The sequence below is a fragment of the Pagrus pagrus genome (assembly GCF_965226575.1).
Source record: "Pagrus pagrus genome assembly, chromosome: 23".
Taxonomy (NCBI): domain Eukaryota; kingdom Metazoa; phylum Chordata; class Actinopteri; order Spariformes; family Sparidae; genus Pagrus; species Pagrus pagrus.
Window position 1 is genome coordinate 13,610,611 of NC_140205.1, and position 25,682 is coordinate 13,636,292.

Sequence of the window (25,682 nt, forward strand, 5' to 3'; positions counted from 1 at the left end):
GTCTCCAGTGATGTCTCTCAGCAGCTAAGTTGCATTGTGGGTAATGTAGGCACCAGGTTTTGAAAAGCAGTCCACAACACTGTTGGACTCATAATTGACTGTTTAAAAACAAATTAAATTACTGCAGAACCAGAGATAATGCCTACACATTCTTCCTTTTCACCTGGCGCCTACAATGCCCACAATGCAACTCACTTACTAAGAGACATCAATTTATCAGATTACAGGCAGCTTCCCCTGGAGCAGCCAAAGACTTGAAATTGGTAGAGTTACCCTTTAAGTAATTGTTAATTGTAAAGGGTAATAATAAACCTTTACAATTGCTTGATAAATCGTTTATAAAGCATTTCATTGTTTAACAGTTAAACAAATATTAACAAAAGTTAAATTAAAGTGGCAACAAACAAAATGCAGGACAAAACGTGAGTTTATTCAATCATTTAGTCTATAATAGAAGTGGATTGCCAGTTAACCTTCCTTTTCCCTGGTGACCGCGTCCCCAGTGGAAGACAAAAATCTGTGGTGATAGTGAGGTTTATTGGGAACCAATGTAAACATTGTGCATTACATTGTGCAATCATTTACTTCATAATGATACGCCGAAGCAGAAAACTTGTTTATTCCCAGTTTAAAGGTGCATTAGGTAAGAATTGGCCACCTGTCAAAGCAAGGTCACTCCAAACATATAGGGGCAGCATATCACCAGAGTAACCCTTAACTGCTGCTAACTGAAGCTGCTGGTAGCTAGTTAGCTCAGTAAGCTGTGGAGTTGATGGAGTGGTCCTGATTGGGCTCTTATATTGGTACTACGAGACAAGACAGGTTGGGGCTAGCTGGTTAGCATGCTAACTACAGTAGATATCTCAGCAATACAACACATAGGCGTCATTAACACCATCAGAACTGTTCATTCGTCACATTCTGTCAGTAATTTCATATAATTCCTTAAAATGTTTTAAACCAAATTTCATACATAGTGCACCTTTAACTATAAATCTACCATTTATCAATGATGGTTATTATAAAGTGTTAAGAAAAGTAGTATAGTTATAGTATTGCATGACAAATGACAAACATGAGAAGAAAAGTAGGCAACTGTTTGTAAAAGAAACAATGACATTTATTTTTTTTCTTAGCACTTTTCTTAATTAGTCTGTTGTGCCCATTGATCACATATAGTACAGTTAATATAAAAATGGCTTTTTAACTTTACACCCAAAGCAACAACGAAATGTTTTCTTAAAATATGTATGCTAAAAATACTGAGAAAGTATTTCCACTAAAAGTACTGGAGAATAGCTTGTGACTCTGCGATGATGACATGGCCGTGTGTCGCTGCCGCGGCTGACGTGTCTCTTCACTCTCTTCTCTGTTTACCTCATGTAGTTCTTGTTGTAGGCACTTACCAGGGCATAACAGACCGCTTTCGTGAGGAGACGACACATCAGTCACCTCGGTTTTAATCAACCTGTTATATTTGTTTTCAGTCCGATGCATTTGTTTCCCCGTCACCGATGCAATGAGAACTACACAGCATAAACAGCCATTTGGCAAATGTCCTCTCTTGATACTCATTTTGTCGCTGAATTTCATTAAGCTTAATGTGACGTTGTAATCAAAAGTTGTCTGCTCCTTGCCTTAATTTAAAACCCATTTAAACCATTCAGATACAGAGGATTTGTCATTACATCAACATAATAGAATATATAACAATATTTCCATGAAAAATCAAGAATCCATTTTTAAATAGAAAAAAGGGGTGAGGGGGGGTATATTTCATCAAAAGGCTTACACCATAGTCACTGTTATTTGTCTACTCTACTAAATCTCCTTTCCCAATATAGACAGGTGTTATTACTGTATCTCTAACTCGTCTATGGAGGTTTTACAAAGCACAGACGGTATTGCTTGGGACCACACGGACAGTTCCACAACTCTGAACACATTTAACAGTCAATTACAAGAGAGTTGACCTTCATCATCGTCTTCACCTTCTTTCCTCGGCCTGCATTCCCGTATGAATGGTACTGAAATATATCATTTAGCAGTAAATGCCCCTTCCTGGTTGATGTTAGCTCGGTTTGATGCAACAAAGCCACCACTTCAGCTGGGGTTGAAACTGGGAGAGCATGGAGTCTATTATAAACTGTTCCATCCCAGTCCGGTAATAGTTTTGCCAGTGTGTCTGAGCTGGGGGACCAGCAATGGGTAAGCCTTTGAAACAGTACTACAGATTCGTCCACCCCTGCCCATGGCCTCGTCCATTCAGTGGAGTTGGTGTGTGGTGCTCTACAAAGCTGCGCTCCTTAAAAGGCATTGTCAGATACATTTATGACTGTGGCTTTCACTTCCACTCCGCTTGGCAGTCCCTTCCCTGTAACCCACAGATTTGTAAAGAAAGGAGAGTGCATACCGGTAGCTTCCACTGGTGTCAGCGAAGCTTTAGAGTCGCATTTCCTTATATCCCCATAAAGGTGGTGGTTCCTCAGAGACACATAAATAAGCAGGCATGCCACAGATATCACAGCCAAGAGCACGCCAAAGACGGTGATTACTGCCGCGTCCCATTTTTCTGTGTCCTTGGCTGCCAGCTCTAATCCCTTAGTGGTGACATTGACACATTTGGTGTCATGGTTGTAGTGGATGCTGCGCACATCCACACAGACTTTGTAGTGAGTGGCGGGGCTGAGATGGGTGAGGTTGTAGACCTGGACATCAGAGGGTACCCTGGTGGTAAACGCAGTGGTGGGATGTTCAGTGCCTGACGCTGTGTACCACTTGATGTTTGGAGCCAGGGTGCCAGGGCCGGCCTTCCATGAAACCAGGATGGAGTTTGACTCCACTGATTTGATTCTGACATTCAGAGACCCATTTGCAGATTTGGGGAAATATCCATTCACCTCTACTGAAACAGATTTAAGATCAGCACCAACTAGATTATGCGCAACACAAGTGTAAAGACCAGCCTCATTTTCTGTGATATCATAGATGTCAAAAGTTCCCTCCGGGTGCATGTAGAACTTCTCAGACACGGTGTTAGGCAGGACCCTGGTCCCAGACGGGGTGACCCAGTAGATGTCCGGCTCCGGTTCAGCAAAGGCCCGACAATGGAGAGACACCGAGCACCCATTCTGTGCTTTAATATGCCCGGGCATGCTTTCGGGAGAGATGAGTGGCAGACAAATCTCCATCATCTCCCTGAAGTGCACCTGTCGGACATGCTGGCCCTCGTACTCGGGAGGCTCCACACAGAACAGAGAATCAGGCTCCATGAAGCGAATGTTGGTTTTGTTCATGTTCATCCAGCGGACTACACAGTCACAACGTATGGGGTTGCTATGCATGCTAACCTCTCGGAGATTAGGGAGGGACTCGACAGTAATCCTGTGGAGGGCACTGAGCGCATTGCCATTTAGCATTAGGGTTTCCAGGCGCGGTAGTTTGTAGAAAGCATTAGGATGGATATAGGAGAGTTTAGGGTTGTTGGTGGCTTCTATTTTTGTCAGCTCGGGGAGGTTATTGAGGGCAAAGCTGTCGATGGAAACTAGCTCTGGCATGCTATTAATCCCCAGTTCTTTCAGATGGAGCATATCCACAAAGTCCCCTCTCTGTATCCTTGAGATTGGGTTTTTATTTAGATCCAAAAACTTGAGATTCTTTGCATTTTTCAGTGCAGAATGAGGCACCTCAGGGAATGTGTTATCATAGAAAGAGATGCTCTCCAGATTATCAAGACCGGCCAGCGCGTCGTCAGGAAGCTGAGACAGGTTCATTCTGGTGAGAACGAGACTGCGGAGGTTACTGAGAGGTTTGAAGTTCATATCATCGATAGAAAGAACAGGGTTCTCGCCGATCATCAGGATCTCCAGATTTGGCATGGGTTCGAACCAATCTCTTTTAATGACCTTCAGCTTGTTAGAGTTGAGGTGGAGCCGCACAAGGTTGCTGAGACCCTGGAAAGCCAACGGGGAAATGGAGGAGATGAGGTTGTGATTCATGTAGAGCTCCTGCAGGTTAGCCACCTCAGCGAGACATCGGTCAGGCAGCTCTCGTATCCAATTTTCCTCCATGTGAAGGGAGAGCAGCTGAGGAAGATTCCCCAGATGGACGTCACTGATGGAGGATAAGTTGTTTTGTGATAAATCAATCTCTGTGATGTTGGCCAGGTAATCCAAGGGTTCGTCAATCCTTGCAACATTGTTTGTTTGCAGTAATAGTACTTGTGTGCCCACTGGCAATTTCTCCGGCAGGCTAAAGAGTCCCAAGTCATTACAGTCAACTGTCTGTGCCTCCATGTACACCGAACTGGGAGAAAACCAGGGTCTAATCTCGCATACACAGAGCTTTGGGCAATCGGGCCTCTCCTCTGTAGCCACAACAAAAGAGGCCATGGCCAAGCCAACAAAGAGATCCACGAATGACACGTCCTTCATATTGGACCGATTCCCTCCAGTAAGAAATTGGTCCTTGTAGATTAAGTGGTCTGAGCTGTTAACTTCACAAATAATGAATCATTTGCTGCAGCTGCTGAGGCGATTGACTCAGCGCCCCCCTGCCACAACCACCAACAACCGCAGCAGGGCTCCCGAGGGTTTTTTTGTCTTGCTGTGTAGACGCCCTTGGATGTAATGACCAATCACTCAATGCTGCCTGCTGGTGTCAGAGTTCAGGGCCGAGGCTGCAGTCAGGCAGACTCGAGAAGGCAGGAGTGGGGAAAAAAGGAAAAAATAGATGGAGTGATATTAAACCTCAAAGGACTTGTGTTGGGCACATTTATAGGTATCCATGAAAAATCTGCTCTTTAAAAATGGATGTCCTCATACATTGATGGTCGTTACTAGCTTCCAGAGTCCACGGCCCAGTCCATTCCTACCTGTGTAAGACAAACAAGACAGAGAGAGGATTGGTATGAGTATTACATGATCAGGGAATGAGAGAAGGATTTGGTCATATTGACATTTGTTATAGGCACACTGATGCATGTTGACATTTATACACGCTCCCTTCAAGACATAGAACCGTGGATTTACATCTGTTTGACCTTCTAGACTTCATTCGGGGGACTTACCGATGTGCCCCCCCACATTATGGCATTCAAACCTGATGCTGGCAGTGCGAGTCTATTATTGGTCAAAGAGGAAGGCTTTATTAAGATTATTAAATGGCAGACATGCTGAGACTTAAGCATTAGCCTTTAGGCCAAGAGCTGCTCAAAGGAATATGTCAGTCACTAAGGCAACACGTAAACGGGCAGCCAATGACGTACACCGTATTGAGACACAGTAAGGCTGTACATGCAAACTACGCATTTGACACAGATGTGGTTCACACCTGTTTGTTCAAATATGCAGCAACAGACAGCCAGGGGAGATGGAAGTGCAATTTAATGTGTTGACATAATTAATCTGTGTGCAATCAACAAATCTGCACGCTAATAGGATTTAATATTTTTGGAAAATGACCAGTAATGCAGTTCAGCAGTGGCCACACATTGCAAACAGCAATGTTGAGGTGTTTACACACACACACACAGGAACATACACACACACATACACTCCCACACAGGCCTGAAGGGAAAACATGCGTAATTATGATTCTGTGCGATCAGACACGCATGTTTACCAATAACAATAATGAAATCTCAAAAACAGATTACCACAGGTCTTATCTGTGGATGTTGCTAAATGACATTTCCCATCTCCACTCTCTATATTAAAGAACAATCAGTAGTTCACTCTCGAATGAGAGTAAACACAATGAGACATCAGCGTTTTGCATCATCACTTACAGGTATGTGAGTACATAGAACATACTGTAGTACACAGAAACCAGTAAGTGCAGAAATTAATAAGATAGTTAGTAGAAACTAGTGAATGTCTATTGTGGGAATTTTTGAGGCTGCTATATCAGTTTGTACATTCCACATTTAGAGGGTTGAGGTTAAAAATACTGCCCTATATAGTAAACATGGAAAGATTTTGTACACGACCCTTGTCTGAATGGAGTGAAGGCTCAGGCAGGGCTATTACAAATTTTACTTGGCTTTGAAGTATATAGAATAGGGTTGCAGCGATATATACATTTTATGAAATAATAATAAAGTGTTTGTTCAACTAAGAAACCTCTTCATCTGTTTTCATTCCATTAAGGATCACTGATAACAATAATTATAATAACTGTGTAATACCATTGCAACCCTAATACAGAAGAAAACTGTGTATTACACTATGTAGTTATGCTTATATATAGTGTTTTTGGGACACTGCAAGTAGGTTTGCAGCAATATACAGGTTTTAAGGTATATAATGGTACAAAAACTAAAGGTAATGATACCATGTACATTTCTTATCTAAGGTATTGAATTCTACTGTACTAGTGTTATTATAAATGTATTTATTCTGAGTTTATAATAAGTCTCATGTCTGTCAGGACCGAGGGCGGTCTTCAACATATGCAATTTAGGCATGTAATAGGGGGATTAGTATGAAGTCAGATTACATAATTACAGTGGGGAGCAAAAAGTGTAATGCGCTTGACAGGGGCACAGTCTGTGTTACTCCACAGCCCAACATGCAAAAATACTAATCATAAAACGCACAACAAGGTTCACCATTCAAATATGCATCACATCCACAACTCCAACACCGTGTCAATCTATTGACATAGTTTCATTTGTTCCTTTTTATTTCTTGTTGAAAGCTATTTTCTGAATATTTTAACACAATGTGGTTTTAAAAAGTGGTCAGAATCGACACCGTGAGCAGATTTTTTCCTTTGATTATCTGTCATTTACAGTGTAGCAGAGCTTCTTTCGGTTCTCACAGGAACAAATGTTGATTAAATCGTCTGTAGATATCTTCATACAAGAGAAAAATAACACACTGCAGAGGGCATATAGAACTGTGATACATCCTCTTCCATCAAGTCTTTTTTTATGTGGAGTCCCTTTTACCATCATATTATCCGGTCTCCATCGTCTGAACCTCCACAGCTGAAGTGTACCATGTAATTTGTCGTATGTAACCGCCTCTTACTGAACAGATGGGTTCGATGGTGCTTGTGATATTTCTGGCCTATAAGAGCGCGCACCACATCATGGGAAAAGTCAAGAGAGACAGGGGATGAAATGGAAAGAATCAAGGGAAGAAGTGTGACGGCAGCTGGGAAGTGAGAACAAGGAAGGAAAGAAATGGGTTCATTTCATCACCCGTGCTGTTTCCACCTCAGTGGCCACAGGGGAGATGTGGGGGGAAAAAATAGAATAATATAAATAAATATATATATATAGACACAACTTCTGAAGGTAGAAGAAAGGCTGCAGTTTGCCCCGCTGGCAAGGCGAAACCAAGCCAAGGGTTCATTCCTCAACCTCTGCTCCAGCACTGGCGTGGAGGGGTGGGGAGGGAGGAGGGAGGGCAGACACTGAGCTGAGGATGGAGACCGAGAGAGGAGGGGGGTATTATTTTTCAAAAGCACCTGGCACTTTAATAAGCTGCAACATCCAGAGCATTCTGATAAACAGGGCTTAGCCTCTCTCCCTCAGCACTGGCTCTTCATTGTGGGCTGATCTGTGCCCTGGAAACACAGGCTGGAGTCTGTGATCCAGCCTACAGCGCCCGGGTCTCACCTCTGCTTGCTCTGGCTTTTTGTCTCTCTGGTAATCACAATTGTGAGCAGTGTAATGTGGTCAGGTTACTGTTGTAACTGTTATTCGTCTGACCAGTGATGTTAATTGCTTCCATTTTGTGATCCATATTTTCTGTAAGAACTCAAAAATTAAGTTGTAGGAATTGGAAATCTTGTTGTAGAATAAGACAAAGAGTTTAAATCAGGTATTACTTTGCTGCGGAGGACATTACTGTCAGAAAGGAAGGATTGAAAGAAGCAGATTGAGAAACAGGATGTCTTTTGTTTAATGTTAATGTCTGGTGTCCCACATTGGCGAAAAATCTAGGATGGGATTAGGAGGGCTTTACCGGACAATTTGCAAGATGTTGTGGACAGCAAACACAACATATTTCCCTGCTAATTAGTGAGGATCAAATGATGTTATGATAAGCCAACACTTGGTTCATGAAAATCTTGATTTTAGGCCTGGTTGTGGCCGTTACTGTGTGTATTATTTTTTAAAATGCCACCACTTTGACTGTGGCAGCAGAATTATAGTTGCAGTGAATGGCAGTGAAGGGGCAGATTATTTTCTTTATTGATTGATCGTTTGCTTATAAAATCAAAGTCAGGATCCCCATCTAGATTTCCCAGACCCAAACCTGAAACATATTGTTTGTTTTGTCCAACTAACAATCCCAGACCCAAAGATCATCTAAAAAACAGGAAATGTTCACATTCGAGACGCTGCAACCCGGCAAATTTTTATCTTGAAGGTGCAATATGTAGGAATTTTACTTCAAAACATTAAACAAAAATAGCAAAAATTACAAGAAAACACTCCCCTGTGCGCCGAGCCTCCAGTCAGAATTGAGGCCAGCTAATAATAATAATAATAATAATAATATATAATATATTGTAACATAATTATAGTCCTTATAGTGTTATTTTATATTTATGTATTTATTTATTTATTTATATGTATACTTATTTTACTGTATATGTGTGTAACAGTGCTGTGTGTGACATGGAGCTTCAATATAAGCAGTTAGTATTGACTAAAGTGATATGCTGCCCCCTATTTGTTGAATTTGACAGGTGGCCACTTCCTACACATTGCACCTTTAAAGAAATTACTTCAAAAGTACATTTTTATAAATTGTTGCAGACAATATTTCTAATGATTAACTGATCACTCCAGCTCTAGCTGTTATGAAATTAAATTATTTAACCATTTCTAACCATTCAAAATCCAATGTGGGATCAAAAGTTGTATAAAGTCTGTTGTGGCTCATAAAGCCTGATAAATTGCCTCATGTGATGTCTTGTGTCACCATCCGTTGGGGCTGTTTTGTTTGAAAGATAAATAAGAAAGAAGCAGAGAACCAGACCTCCGTAGTCCTCTCTGCTTGAGGCTAACGGCTCAAGGTTATAATAGCTGCTACTAGCATAACACACCTGAATCAATTTGCATCGTGGATAATGTAGGCACCAGGTTTTGACAAGGAAGAAGAGTGTGTGGAATAAAGAAAAGCTATAACCTTCTGCTGCATCGATTCTGATCTTTATTTTTCAAACTTTTCATGTTATAGGAGCTTGAGGCTAAATCTGTGGAGTACTTTGGCATACAATATCTTTTTGCACACTGCGTTAAAACTTTGCTAAGTAGACCCATTACATTGTTTAAAACGTTCTCTTTAGAATAATGATCTACTTAAATAATACAATATTGAATGAATATCAGAAGGACTCACTTTTCTTTATGCATTTATCTTGCATTGAATCCAACGTGGTTATTTAATGGAATCTTACTCATGTTAAGGGCAGATTTACCTCGAAGCGCTTACTTTGACATCCAGCCTATGCATTTAAAACAGAGATTTAGTTTCAAATTATTCGCAGTAATGCTACTTCCAAATGTATGTCTCTGAAGCAACACCAGATTAAACATCACACGCCTTTCATTGTCACAGAAATCCAAACCTTTTACGTGTTGTAGACAAATGTATGCAAATGAGGTTTGATTTAAAGTCGCCTGGATGTCGGCGGGGGTCCCAGCGAAGGGCTGTTGATGGGAAACATTTGTGCGAAGAGGCTGACTGAATAGGAGGTGACATCTTGTGTGGCAATGTGTCTGATGCGGCAAACGCACTGAGTCTTCGGGAGCGCTCGCCGTCTAAGCAGAGCAGTGTTGAGTCAATGATTTAGTTACATAATGAAACAGTTTGGAGTAAAGACAATCAAGGCTGGATGGCTGACTGTGTAACAAAACCAATGAAATGTTTTGACAATGCGTGCTTTCAGATTATCTGCATGTAAATGAAAAGTGGAACATCCGCGGAGCTTTTTTATTCTTAATCAAGATGTGTGTGAGAAGCTTTCAACGACACAGCCTCCATTAAGAATGCACAAATACAAATAATGCACTTCAATGCGCTTTGTTATAAAGTCGAAATACTGTACCGAACTGCATCATCTTAAGTGAACAATCCTAATCGTCCACAGGCAGTTGAACAGGTAAATTGGTATTGTGCGACTGCATTATGTGAAGCCTAGTGAAGTCTATATTCTTGGAGGCCTTGCACCGTGACTGCTGTGACTACGGAGTCCACAGCGCTTGCACTAACCTATTAGTAAGAGGGCCAGTCGAGCTACCCAGCCGCAGCCCCCCACACACCCACTGCTGCGATGTAGAGCTAATTTCCCACAATCCGCTGCTCAGTCGCCGGTAATTGAGGTGGAGGGGAAAAGGGAGAGGGGAGATCTGGAGGACAAAATGACTTGCCGGGGGAGGAACTTGTCGTAGTATCAGAAGTGGTGTATTAACCTCTGGCGACCCTGAAAGGCTGTCATTGCAGGAAATATTGACCATGAAGCAGAAGAATTAGCCAAAACGCTGTTAAAGGTGGATGAAAACACAGACTTCCAAGATTAAAGATTGTTGTGGTGTATTAAGTGGCAATAACTTGGCTACGCAACTGTTGGACCAAGAGAAATGCGGTTAATATGGCTGCGGCAAATAGAATTCAAAGACGGATGCTTGTAATCTGCGCCTGGAAAAGCCTCTGGAAATCTTGAGCGGAGAGATACATAATCAACAGCCGGTAATTTAACCCAGAGAGCTCGAAATGGGATCTCTTGCAACCTAATGTCCGACTGCACTAACGCATTACGCCTCAGCTTTGACATTTGCTCGAGGAGCCAATGGAAGCCTTTTATAGGTCAGGCTAAGGTGTTCACTCATGGAGCTAACACGAGTTCCCAGGTGTCAGAGGAAGGCGGGGGGGCAATCATTCAAGCCATGGTCTCCAAAGCACCTCCATTACAGTAGGAGGCTGACAGACTAGCCCAAGGGCTTTTCACTTGCACTAGTGTTAATCCTGACTGTGAACATTACAGCAAACAAGCTCCTGTATCTAGTTTGTTTCAGGACTGCCTTTACTGTGTGAAATACATCAGTTACTCGCCGACAGCTAATTTGTAGGCTAGTTGGCGACCACAGAACGCTAAGGACAACACCGAAATACAATTAACTTATATGTTTATATGAAGAATTTACTAGCATACACCTATTTACACGTCCAGCAGGAACTAAGGAACAATTGATTTCTTGTGTTGAAGTCAAGTGCGATATTTACTTTCTTTAAGCTCTGGATTGGTCTCCACCAGGGTTAGGGTTACAATACCATGCTATATGCTATTTTCACCAGCTAGTTGCTAACTTTGTCTATCTGCTATTTGAGAGCTTCAGAGTCAGAAACAGCTGTCTGCAACAGCTAAAAACAATGCTATGAGCTAAAAGACAATACAAAGCAAAGAACTGAGGGGAGTTAAGTAGTCAGGTGATTATTACTATAACCTGATCAATACTTGTTTTTTGAGGCTGATACTGACAGCTATATTCGTTTGTTTAAAATTTATTTTGTACGTTAACATATAACATGAACTAGGGCTGGGCGGTATGGCCTTAAAATAATAAGGCAGTATTTTTAGGCTGTATTGCGATACACAATAAATATATCGCGATATTTTGATATGTCCTCAAAAGCACTTCATAAATGGTAGGACTGGGCAACAAAATCAAACACCACAATATTTTTGACCAATTACCTTGATACACCATGAGATTTCTGATAAATAATCATCAGTAATGTGAGTATAATGACTAATTGGGAAAAGACAAGTATTAGAACAAGTCGAACAGTGTGGTAAGTTCAGAAGATGACATCACTTTACTGTAATGCAGCCTTTAAAAGGCCTTATGCCAAATCATGATACAACAGCCAACATTTACATAATGATACAGTAATCCGTATCAGTAAGATAACATCTGCTACTATAGTACCAATCACAATGTTTGTGGACTATAACTTCCACATAGAAAACCCCTGCATCACACACTAGCGTAGAAACAATTTAATTATCTTTTTTTAATTAAGTTATTTCAAAGTGTACGGATGGCCTTACACAAATTATTCTCTCATATCTCATTAATGACAACACTTTTATCAAAGGCGCTAGCAAGGCAACACAGTTCATGAAGAAACGTGAGCAAAAATCCCAGATAGGTCCGCCATTGAGTTTTACTATATACTGCATCTGTAAACGTTAGTTACGGCTAAAAATGATAAAAGAAATAAATACGTTGCTGATTTCACATACAGTACCTCAGCAATGCACATCAACCACAAGTTGTCGAGCCAGAAGTGACTCTTGCGTCACGTTTATTTGGACTATACCAGCCTGGCCACTTAGTTAGTTACGTCTTCATGTTACAAGTTCATAAGTTATTTGATCCATTGCTAATATAGAAAATACTGATAATAATAACTTTAAGAAATACATCTGTATTTCAATCTGGCATTTTTCATTCATGGAAGTGTTGCTTCATCACCATTAAAAGTTGGAAGCTCCTGTCACTACTAATAATCTGCATATTTATTGACATTTTCCAACTGAGGAGCTGTTCAAGGATGTCATTGCATCACCATTATAAACTGGTATGTCTCCAGTCCTCGTTAGGCGCTGATTCCACTCTTAATTAGTGTGACATTTGACTGAATAACTTGGAATCTGTCCTCATTAAAATGCTGCGTGTTGAGGTTGCTCGTGTTGCCAGGTAAAAAACTCACATAACTGACTTTTTGTTCAATACTAATTACACACAGGCACATTTTTTTCTTTGTTGTGAGGATTTTATGACTTATTTGCCTAAAATGTGATATTAGGAGATAATTTGCTCTCATGTGGAAATGGCGCCAAGCTCATCATGATATACCCAAACTGGGATGATGCTACATTTTAAGAGGTTCAGCCGCTGTCAAGGTGAAAAGCTTTTCCATCCAGATCTTGGCAACACCTCATACTTACTATCCCACCGGGCCGCCTCCATTATGCTAACACTGTGGCTGGTGCGGACAGTAATGGCACAAATACAGTTTGATTAGAGACCACTGAGATATGACCACTTTAAATTAATGAGTGTGCACAGTAGGGGCAGAAAGCATCGGTCCTGGTGGCTCTGCGGTGCTAATTCAGGCAAGCCTGACTCAGGTCGGCCGGGCAGCCAAACAGCCTGGCAGAACTGTTTGTTTTATGCTGTTTATTGAAATGAGTTATAAATCCTCCCCGTCGCCTCGCAGGGCTCGGATGCGCTTTAGCGGAGCGGGGGCACGTAAAAGACGATTGCTTTGCCGCAGGTCGGTTGCTCGTCGATGCCCTGCCTTTGTTGCGACAGGTTTACCTACAGTTCATGCAAAAATAAGATCATTCATTCTACAAAACACAAGTTCTGTGTGGCTTGTGGCTGGCGTGAAACAGAATGAGATCTGAGCTGTGGAATAAAAGCTAGATGTAGGTTTTTGTGGGAGCATATTGGCCCTCAGGGAGATGATTATGAGGCCTGCACTGTTTAAGTAGTAACAAGGCAGTATCGCATCTGCTGAAAGGTAGACATTACACTCGCTGTGGTAAAACTGGGTGGAAGACATAAAGGTCAGACGTAAGTGGAAAGTAGGGCGCAGTCGAATTGCCTCCTCTTTCAGGAGAATAGCCCATGTATTGTAGAAATGGCTCGCTGGGAATTTTGATCCACTGGTAATAAGCCTCGCAAGGCTTTCTTCTTGAAGTCACCCCCTCTCTCCCTCTCTCCCCCTCTCAGGCTCTTTCTTCTCTCTCCCTCCTCGTCCTCTCATGCGCTTTTTCTTACGATACTGCAAGCCCCACATCTCTCTTTATAAACCTTGTCCTTTTCATTTCACATTTGTCTCCGCTTTTCAAACCCTTACAGCCAACGTTTCTTCTCATGTTCGCCATTTACATCACGATCCATCCAAGTGACGGACTATAGAGGAACTAGGCATTTAATTTAGTCTCCCTGCATGTTCAGGTTCCTATCTTTCTCTCCGGGCATCCTACCGTCTCACTGCTCGTTTGCTGTCGGCCTAATTGCCTTCTCAATACTTGTCACCCCCACTGTGCCAAATCTAGCCTATCTGCATACCGTCTGACTGCCTCTCTCAGTAGCAGCTATTTCCTAATTACCAATGTCCATGTCTGTGAGGGTTTCTTTTGGCCTGTGCAGCTTGACGTTTTTGTGGTAACCCCTCCAGGATGTGGACTAGTCCTGTTCAGGTGGCAGAGCGGCGGCCGTGGCCAACTACCTCCCACCCAGTACAATAAATTGTACATGTTCTTTTCTTCACTCCCTCATCTTTATCTGCCTGATTTATGCCGGAGTCTGCACGTCTGGCATCACTTCTGAATATAAATGCTATAAATCTATTTACAATCACAATAATGCCAAATAATACGTGTCTGGCCTGTTGTTGCTGTTTAAACAAATCCACGTATCTCCTTGATCTAGACTTTTATTTTTAATATTCCTTTATGACTCAAAATATACATAAAAACATTTTAAAAAACTGTCTAGAAGCTAAAAATAGCATTTTTTTTTAACCGAGATTCTCTGCGATTGCAACACATTTCCTTCCCATGCACTGTAGACTTGTTTTTTGTCTCCAGGGTAACCTGTTTGTATCCAGTTCATACTAAACTCATTTTTATTTGGCTGTGTTGTCTTTGTTTGACACCATGTCTTGTGAGGTCTATGCCAGGACCCTGAGGGGCTGAGGCGGCTTGTGAATGTTGAAACAATCGAAATTAAATGACAAATTTAAGCTCATGAAAAGCTGAAGGTGTTCCTCTTTCTGGGCTTGATTGCCGTGCATAATGCCACAACAAGGACGATTAAGTGGGAGACGCTTTGGGTGGACACTGGACCCTCTGGGTAAGCCCCTAGGTGGATGGGGGCTTCACTGTCCCTCCCTCTGCCCTTCACCCCATTGATTTACTATTACACTTCCTCTAAGGTAAGAGAGAGTCCATTAAAGGGGGCCTTCTATGCGGTGCGTATGCATAATGAAGCTTCCTGCATGTAAGTGTGTGCGTGCGGGAGTGGATGGAAACCATGAATGGTCATGAATCAGCGGTGAGTCGGCTGTTAATGTAAAATCAATGTTCCAAATTAACCACAGGACCCTCGTCTCTGATTTTTAAGCCCATTTCTGGTGAAGACATGCCCTTGGGCCGAGTGAGGGAGAACACACATGCTGCACTATTGAACGCTGGAGCACGCCCACCTGCACTCATGCACAGACACACACACACACACACACACACACAGGAGACAGAAATGCACGGAAAGACGCATGCATTCGCAGACGCCGGCACGCACACGCAACTTGGCCGACGGCGTCCTCGCAGAGCGCATAAAAAAAACAACAAACCGAGCTCATTCGCATAATGCATGCATAACGCACCACGCAGTGAGAGAGCACAGCTAGGTCCCCTTGTCTAATTCACATCGTGCTGCATCTATTAAAATTAAGCCAAGGTATCCAGCTTAAGGCTGCCGCTGATAAGGTCAAAGGCGTAGCGAACATTCCAACACTCATTTCTCCGGCAACATAATCGCACTCACTCTTGACAAAAATCTGCATAATGTTTCATGTATAGCTGGTAGCCAGAACGAGAGAGGGAGGTGTGAGGAGGAGGTGGGGGACGGAGCCAGCGGCATATCCCTCAAAGTCAGAGCCAAATTGAATCTGCCGGTGCAAATGTGGCATGTGTGCTGCCTCTGAGATGCGCAGCTATCTATATTTATATGAATAATATATGGCTGGTCAAGGGGCCACAAGCCTGCAGGGAATAAGTTCCTACGGCAGACGGAATCAATCATTATATGCCACTGAAATGCATTTATCGCTGGCTCGGACCTCTTTATTATGATTTCATGGGGTTTTATATGGGCTTTCTCTTTCTGTTTTCATCCTCAGCTTCTCCTCCTCAGCTGAAACAGATGAAAGATAAGGCGCTTGATGGCTTTGTGTCCATTCAAAGGTTTAGCAGCACAACGAGACAGTAATTGCTCTGTGTATGTGCATATTTCCATACACGTGTGTGTATGTGCAGGCCCGCTTCATCCATCCGTGAGCGCTCCTCGTGCTCGCTCTCGTGATACAACATCCACCGAGCTTTTCATTAGTGCACTGAGGGCCTATACGTATCAATCTGATTGCAGAACAGATGGACGGCACAGCAGTAGCCCTTAGATGTCCTCCTTCTTCTCCGCTCATGTTTGAAAACTGCAATATGGGCATATGTCCCTATCATGTCGAGCTCTGATACGAATCTGCAGAGTAGCAGACTAATTAGTGCTTAATAGCTTTGATTTTTTTTTTTTTACATCATCAGCATCGGTCTACCTGACATTTATCTGATATACACGATCATGTTTTAGTACCTCTTTTGTTAAAGTGGTGTGGATCCAGCGCACTCTAAAAACGTGTGCTAGCTAAATAACAAAAATGCTAATGTAAGAGTAAATGTCATTGGATACAAAGCAAGCGCCGCATCCCCGTTCTGACCTTTTGATACGGACTGAAAACACCAAAATGTCATGGATGCTGCCATCAAACCACGTTTTGATCCTTTTGTTTCCTGTCTCTCTTTGTGTCTTTTTATACATTTCAGCACTTCCTCCATCCACCAGATCCAAGACCAAACATGCACATCACTGCCTGCTCACTGTTCCCTTTGCCCTCTGCCTGTGCTTATTCCATTTTAATGGGTGCCTGTGTTTGTTTGGGAACACGATGCTATCAGAGAGCCTTTGCTTGGCTGCACAAGCTGATCCCCTGCAGCCGTCTTGTGAATATGTTTACATGCATTTCACTCAGGAGCCCCCGTCCCCCCACGATAGATCCCTGGGCGTCTTGTTACCGCCATTATGGGGGGAAAAAAATCTTGAGATTAATGCGATTTTGATGCCGCTTTAATACTATCAACTCCACTCTGACTCTGAACCAGTTGCAGCGTTTCGGCACCCACACATCCTCTCACCTCGCGGGAACCTGCTGCCCTCCGCCTATAGAGAGAAATTAATATGGAACACCTACAGCGCCTATCATGCTCTCCAAGCCTCCACAAGGCCACTGCAGGCACAATACCTTTCTGCCTCTCCCCCACCCCCACCCGCTGCACCGCTTCTCACTATTTCACACGCGGATCAATAGGCAATTCGGAAAGCCACTCGGTTTAAGCGTATGACTTAGTATGGACATGTAATATTGATCTGTTTTGAACAAATGTGCCCAAATTAATAAGGTGACCCATTACCGCTTTTGCTTTACTGGTTTCGCCAGCGTTGGGGGGGGAGCAGCTGCAACGTGGCTGTAACACTATGATGCGAGCACAAGCTTTAAGGGGCACTATGTAGTTTTACCACTATTATTTTTCAGTAACTGAATATACAAGCTGTTCTCAGAGGAAAATAAGGTCCCCAGAACACTGTTTGAAGCTAGAAAGGTGGCAGGGTCCGCCACATATAAACAAAGTAAAACAGTATGAAATTTTTATTAAGTCACTTATGCTTTTCTGTTTTTTACCAGCGTGGGGGAGCGACTGCAACGTGGCTGTAATGTTACGATGCAAGCACAAGCTTAAAGGGGCACTATGTAGTTTTGAGGCTGGAGAGGTGGCAGGGTCCGCCACATGTAAAAACAGTATGAAAATGAGTTTTTCTCTTATATTTTTGTGTGTTTGTTGATTCAGTTGATTCAGTCATGACAACAAAGAGTTTGTTTATGTCTAGGCATAAAAGAAGACCATCGCTCCATGAAGATCACTCTCTTCTTCCCCAAAACCACACAGTGCTCGTTTAATAGCCACATTTTGGGAGGGTGCTTTCAACGTTAAGCAAGAAAAGCCTTTACAAATATTTGCTCTCATGAATCGACGGTGGCTGAGTACGGTAATGTAAGCGGACGGCCTCGGCTCGATCGGCAGGAAGTCAAATCATTCTGGAACAATGCGTGGTGTGTGGGCCGAGGTTTTTCTCAGCGTGCCGCCGCGTCTGATGCGAGGGCACCGTGGCTCCTCATGTGGCATTTGACCGTGTGTTTCAAAGCGAGCAGCTGCTTTGGGGTGAGTCATTCGCACCGTGGAGGCCAAAATCTATTGTATCCATCACCGGGAACAAGCGGCAGCAACACATACAAACACACACACACACACACACACACACACACACGGAGAGAAGATTACAGCAGTCACATTGAGCAGCCCCCTTGGTGAAAATCCCATTTGTCATCATCGGCCATTATCTGTTTATCTGCCTTTGAAACATTCATGAGTAACACATCTGCTGCTGGATGACATACATTTTGGACAGAGGAGAGGGTGATAAAACGGGAGGGAGGGGGAGAGAGAGAGGGGGTAGAGAGACGCCCCAATGCAGTTAAGGGATTAGTGAATACCTTCCCTCTCCCCCACTCTCCCTCTTTCTCCATCTCCCCCCCTCTCTCTCTCGCCAGCCTGATCCCTGGATGTGTGGGTGTGCGGGCACAAGCAGGTGAAGTGGTGACGGTGAATGCGCTCCAGGATGACTCTCAGTGGCGGTGTTAATTCCGCAAAAGCCCCTGGATGCAACGGTGGAAGCAAGTGTGTGTGTGTGTGTGTGTGTGTGTGTGTGTGTGTGTGTGTGGTGGTGGTGGTGGGGGAGTCCGGGTAGCGTGTAACACACTTTCGTGGCGTGTGTCGGTAACGACTTCTGTGTTTGCAACAGGAAGGTTTAGAGGAGGAGGAGGAGGAGGAGGAGGTGGAGGGTGGGGGGTGGCGGGGGGGTCGGCCACCATTCTGTGGATTTCTTCGAGACGTGTCTGGTGTGCGCTCACTAAGCAGGACCCGGGGACATGAGACTGCCAGTCCATCACTCCACACACACACACACACTTGCGCACACACAAACACGCACACACACACACACTTGGATTTCCTTAACTAATTTGGCTCTCAGCCCTACACTGAGTCCATCGTGAATCCGGTGCGGCTGAGGCGCATCCTGCATAGTTGCGCAAAAGCGCGTCTCCGCGTCAAAAGAGGGTTCGAGGCCATTGATAAACACAATTATCCTGCTACATGTTCACAAATACTTCAACGAAACGACGCGTCTTTTTGAATCACAAGGCGACAGATTTGGTAAAACATCCCCGATTCACTGAATTCAGGCGTTTTTCTTCCATTAACTTGGACAATGCGCTGCGCAGACGCGACCGCGCGGTCCGTGTGAAACGACAGGAATACATTTGAGGAGTAAGCAGAGTAACTTACCCGATTTCACCATCGTAGCCTCTCGAAGCAGCAGTATGTGTTTTCTATATTCCCATCAAGTGCGCCGCTCCAATGACGAGGGAGCCCCAGCGCGCAACATAAAGCCAGTCAACAATGTGTGGTCTTCTTATTTTCACGCAGCTGATGAGAAATCAGTCCGAGCCTCTGTTCCACACGGCGAGCCAAAAAAAAGAAAAGAAAAAAAAAAGAAGCGAAGTCCAAAAGCAGGTTGGAGAGAGTCTGGAGAAGAGATTCATGTGTTCCCTGTGCCCTTCCCTTCCCGTCTTCACAGCGGCTGTTGAGGGCGCATCTCTCCCCCTCGATCAAGTGTCAGGCGGACCACATAGATGCGCCGCCGTCTCCTCAGCAGTCATTAATATCAGAACAAACCCCGACTCTCCAGAGAGCAGCCAATAGCGTCAGAGAAGCGGGCGAGGTGCTCGCAACATCCCTGCTCTGGTTGGCTGAGAGGAGCCGTCAGTCATCTCCCAGAAGCCTGTTCTCATCTATGTCTTCTTCTGGTGGAGGTGAAGCACGCTGCAAAAAATATCCATAAAAGCAAGTCAGGAGTTGTTTAAAAAAAGATAAGTGTATGTAAAAATATGCTTCTCACCAATACTTTGCATCTTTACTTTGGTCAGTATTGTCTGACTGCACAGCTACAGCCTGACCAACAAGAATATCAAGCATGTTAGATATTGATCGGTGTGCTCTGAGGTCAGGAGTGTGGGAGGCACACAGCAGGACACGCTGTAACGAAACATTTCAAGTATTTGGAGAGGCCAAGGACCAGTGGTGGACGTACTATTTAGATCCTTCACTCGAGGAAAAGTAGCGGTAGCGCGCTAAAAATATATACATACAAGTAAAAAGTCGTGCCGCTGCGAGTGTAAGGCCTCTAATATCGCCTACTGTTACGAACACAGAAATATTTCCTTTTTTGCATAAGTGAATAAACAAGCTGTCCTCAGAGGAAAATTAGGTCACCAGAACACTGATTGAAGCTAGAAAGGTGGCAGGGTCCGCCACATATAAACAAAGTTAAACAGTATGAAATTGTGTTGTCCTTCAAGGTTTGTTTATTCAGTCATGAAAGCAAAGATAGTTTGTTTATCTATTTAGTTTGTTTAGGCATAAAAACATTAGTCAAGTTCTGATTAAAATTTCTTCCCCAAAACTGCATAATGCTCCTTTAATGTGTAGCTAATTTAACTATTGTATATATTGTACCATACTGTATGTATTTTAAAAATGTAGTGGAGTAAAAAAGTATTGAATACCCAGAGGTACAAATGTTAGCACACACACAAAGTTTTGCCCCTGCCGCCTCCATTTCACCAATTTATTCTGTCCATGTCGTTTCGGGCTATTTGTCTTCAACGGAGCATGAAAAGCACAGTATTTCTTCTGAATTGGAGTGGACGTTTAAAGTAACAGGAATTTGAATTACTCAAGAACCCCCAAGTCTCTACAGTGTGTATGTGAGTAAAGTATTGATTGATGAGTAAATATAATTCTATGGCGGCTGTTGTTTTGTGAGAAGCGTCCAGAATGATTTATCAAGTATTAATGCACATCAGTTCATTCTACTGCTTAGATGTGCTATATGGAAGAACTGGCCACCTGTCAAATTCATACACGAAACCCACAGAACAGCATACCACTAGAGTAACGGCTAACTGTCGCTTCCGTTAGCTAGTTAGCTTGTTCAGCAAAGCATCTACTGGTCCAGACTGGGATCTCAGAGCACCAGGGGGAATGTTGCACAGGAGCTTTGGACCGGAACGGGATAGGTGGTTAGGATGCTAACATCAGTAGATAACACAATATATAGACGTCAAAACTGTTATGTCTACATTCTGATGATAATGTTAATTAATTTTTGTACGTTTTCACCAAAACTCTCACATATTGCCCCTTTAACAGGCATTATTATTATCTTATGTGTTTGATTTGGAAATGTGTGCTGGTGGTAGCGTTGGTATAAAAAAGTGGTTAACAGCAGTCCGTACAGCTGCTGTCATATGTTCAAATATGCCATCATTTGTTGATCAATCTGTTGATCTCTGATACTTAAAAAAGCTTGGGATTAACAATATACATGGCACATTTATATTATTGGTATTTACTTGTACTGGTGAAACTCTAGCCAATAGAGCCAATAATATGAAGCCAAATTGCATTGATTGACGTAACAAGCATAACATATATAAACTTCGATACAGTAGATGGTTGTGTGCACCTAAAAAGTTGGTTTGCGGTCCACCAATAAACACAGAGAAGGAGTAGATGATGATCCATCTTTGCTTACCATATCTTAGCCTTTGTTAACCTCAGTTGTGCATGAACTACAGTTTAGTAACTTCTTTTTGAAATACAAAGATGTGGATTTATCAAAAAAATACTTAAACTTAAATAATAATTTGTGTCTGATGTTTTTGGATCTGCATCAAACTGAACTCCAGTCACCTAAATCTGCCTGATTTTTTTCATTGAGATCCATGCATCATTTCCTGACAAATTCAAGAAAATGTCAAAAACGGAATGTTAAGAAACGTGAGAAAAAGATTTACTGGATCCATTCCTTTATCCGGATCTGCCCTACAAGTTCTATGGGTCTATTTTGGGCCGAGACCCATCCTACATCCAAGTTTCATTGAAATCCGTCCATTCATTTTTGTGTAATCCTGCCCACAAACCAACAATCTACCAACCAACAAACAAGTGGACATGGGTGAAACCATAATCCCAGAAACAAAATGAATATGCAAATATTTTCATTACAAAGTTTAACTGCTGGACACGAGATGTCTCCTAAATCTATCCTCTCTTGTGTAAGTTACATTTTGGACCACGACAAATGTCACAAAACCCTTCTCACACCGACACGTCTTTAACTCTCCTCTAAGGTGAGAAACCTTCCTCCTCTAGCACATGAAGGTGAAAACAGCTCTCTGGTGTCAAACTGCACACATGATCGTGCTCAGTGAAGCTCAAACATCACAATGATGAAACAATCCACAAACATTTTAGAGTGGAGAGAGGCACTTTAATGTGACACACTTGTGAACGTAACAGCTAATATCTTGAATATAAATGTTTATTCTGATGTTAAGTAAAGGTGATTCAGCCATTTACTATGTTATTGCACAGTTTGATTTATCGTAGTTCCCCAGTTAAATAAGAAATGTCAAATAAAGCAATTGAATATTATATTTTGATTTGCCACCACTTTCATTTCCTAATAGCCATCAGCACAAGTGCACTGCTGCTGCTTTTCTGGCCACAGTAGTTGGAGTTATATTCATGGCAAACACTTGCAGCCTGGCCAACAGCTGCCACTCTCACTGTGCAAGTACAGTACATCTGAGATGGACACTTTTTGCAGTGCGGGGGAATGAGGAAGAAGGCAGCAGGCAGGGAAGAAAATGGATATCTGTACCTATTAGCTCTGGAGCTCCCGACTGAGATCCCAGGAGGATTTCTCACACAATGTTCTACAAACTGATGTTCCTGGAGGTCGGGCAGGGTTATCCGCAGCCTCCGAGAGAGAGACGTACCTCATCTGTCAGCCCAAAGGGTTCTGATCCAGATTTATACGGCTGGAGGCTCTTTTAACTCCACCTGTGTCTGTTTTCACCAGGTCTTAATACAAACAACCTCACCGTACATGAAAGAGTTATTCTATGTTCCACCTGCCCGTAAAGCCGTGGAGAGTTTCAGGAGTTTTGTTTGGCCAATATCTCCATTAGTTCCTTTATAAAATATTCAGATTTCATGTAAATTGCATGAAATAATTTATTTTGAAAGTTTACTCATAAACGGATGACCTTTATGAATAAACAGAACACCATAGACTGTTTAGATTGTTTCCTTTAATTGGATGCAGAGGAGTTTGCCGTGCCCCAGGTGCTACTCACTCAAACTCTACTAATTATGCAATTTTTCAAATACTTTCCATATTTTCTCCTTTCCTTTTGCTTATTCTGCATTTTTCATAATGCCGCTTAAGATTTGCGTGTCTGTGAATTTTAAATACTGCCCTCCGCCTGTGATAATGGGACAAATGCCCTTTCAAAAAACACACCAGCTTTGTATAATGACAGGAGGAAACGCAGCGGGCGGTTTTAATCCAGTGCCTGTAAAATAACAGTGGTGAGTTGCGTGTATGTTCTCATTTTCATGTTTCTAACATGCATAGTGAGATTAAGTCAGTTATTCTAGCTGAAAGCGTCCTCTTTTTCACACTTTCATTGTTCTTCCTATCTGCCAGCTTCATTGACAGGACCTGACAGAGTGACACATTTATTGTTCTCATTAACACGTACGCTTTAAATAGACAAAGAACAGTAAGGTTTAGTTTGGTTCAGAGCATTATTGATTGATGCTTCTTGCATATTTTAAACATAGAACAACATATTTTTGTAGTATTTCTTACATTGAGTAGAAGTCAAGTTATACATTTATGCACCTTTTTTTTGCCTTCATTGGCAAACTAGACATTTCCAACATAAGCAGCATTATAAAGTAGCATGGACATTGGCTGCGCAAGCTGCTTAAAACCTATATATAAATTCATTGTCAGACGGAGACCTCTAGTGGCTGCAGTAATTACGACGGGAGCAAAGGAGGAAGTCAGGTGATGTAGTATAAAGACCAACAAAGCCCAGGGAGGAGGAGGGTTGAATGGACGGCTCAGGCTGCAGCCCAGAGACCGCTGCTCCTGTCCCGGCTTAACCACCCAGATGATGGACTAGACTGAAGGCAAAGCTATGGTACAACCCATGTGCTGAAACAAAGTCTGGAAATCGCCTCCTTCCACACCTTTCCAACGTCTGTGTCGGACAATATCACTTCTCGTGGTTTCCTGCCACTTTTTAATCCTGCCTTTGAGTGTGGTCTTTACCATTAGCTATAAATACTCTCACTCTCCAAAGTGTTCCTTCTCACAGCTGGATGTGGAGCGAGATGATGGAAATCATTGTGATGGAGATCATTGTGACGCCCATGCAGGTCTCATGTGGTTCATTACCATATATAACATGCATTAACACATACTGTACTTTTCTTTGTATTTGACATAGTAATTTCAGTAGGCACAATGTAACAGTATCAGCCAAGGTACAGTCTGACATGGTAATGAGGCTCCACAGTGATTTTAAAACAATGGTGGGGTGGGGAAGCTTTCACCAAGTGACACACTATTGCGAAGACAGAATAAAGCAGCTCGTATTTGTGGATTACGTCTTAAAAGGGGCACAATGAATACACAATGTGTTTTGTAGTGTAGCTTTTGGATTTATCAAGGAACATGCAAGGTGAGACTATCAACCCAGGCAAAACATTGGATTTCTTTAACTTTGTCTCTGTTGCATCAGTCGATTCTTTGATTCGTAATTGGGCAAAAACACTAGAATCAGACAATCCAATAACGAGTTCTGTAGCAAAAGATGTCGGAGTACAAATGCTTTGTATACAGCAGAACGTGACCCCTTACAAAACAGGAAGTACAGTAGCTGAATAATTAATTTGGAGGTTGTGTTATGTCTTCAACCCTGCTCGCATTTCACTGCTTCAAAGTGTGCTGTGTCTTTGTTCCGCCAAAAGAAGCTAAATATGCGCTTATGTAACATTATTCCATCTTGTGCACACCTGGACCTTGTTCTATTCAAGTGTGGAATATAGTTACTGACAGAGACATGGGAAAACACTTTAACACACAGGCTGTCTGCGTATTTAACCTTCTGCACTTTGAATCCTGTCTTACACGAGATTCTACAATTGAAAATGGGCTATGAATATTTAACTCATCTAATCCCCCTTTTCACACTGGACAGAAAAACCCACTAACACCCAATAACATCTGGCTCTTGTCTTCAGTGAGAAAGGGTACACTCGGCATTCATTAACTCAGTCAACTGACTGCAGTAGTATTTATCAGCTCCAGCTCCAATCAGCAGTGATGAAAACATGACACCTGGGTGGACACGTTAATTTTCGCCCCTTTTGTAGCTGAGTTTTCCATCCATCTGTGTTCAAGTAACGCTCTAACACCTTTAAGTTGGCTTTACCTTTGACAGAGTGACTGAAGTAAAAGATATGAAGAAATGAAAAAGTAAAAAAGTAACCAGCGTAACATCGTCACTATAATACTTTATATTAGCATGTTCGTGCCACACCAGAAATACAATAGAAAAGCAAACCCATCTCCTGGCAAAAGACCATACTCACACGGCGGCCATTTCCCTCTGCAGTCACACTCAGAGTGGGAAACTTGAATGCTGAGATAATGTTATGCTGCTGTGTTCCAGATTAAAAGACATATACATGTAGGGAACCTCACACATTTCTGTAATTTCGCGACTTCCTGATTGATCAGCAACTGAAAAGATGCTGAAATCTGG

General features: G+C 42.6%; 1 protein-coding gene across 1 annotated transcript; it reads right to left on the reverse strand.

Annotated features, from left to right (window-relative positions):
• Nucleotides 1–409: 409 nt before the first annotated feature.
• On the reverse strand, nt 410–19,645 carry lrrn3b (leucine rich repeat neuronal 3b). Its single transcript, XM_084346472.1, has 2 exons — nt 19,279–19,645; nt 410–4,873 (listed from the first exon to the last, which is right to left on the reverse strand). The coding sequence occupies exon 2, from the start codon at nt 4,431–4,433 to the stop codon at nt 2,307–2,309; it is 2,127 nt and encodes a 708-aa protein (XP_084202598.1). The 5' UTR covers nt 4,434–4,873; nt 19,279–19,645; the 3' UTR covers nt 410–2,306.
• Between the last annotated feature and the right edge of the window lie 6,037 nt (nt 19,646–25,682).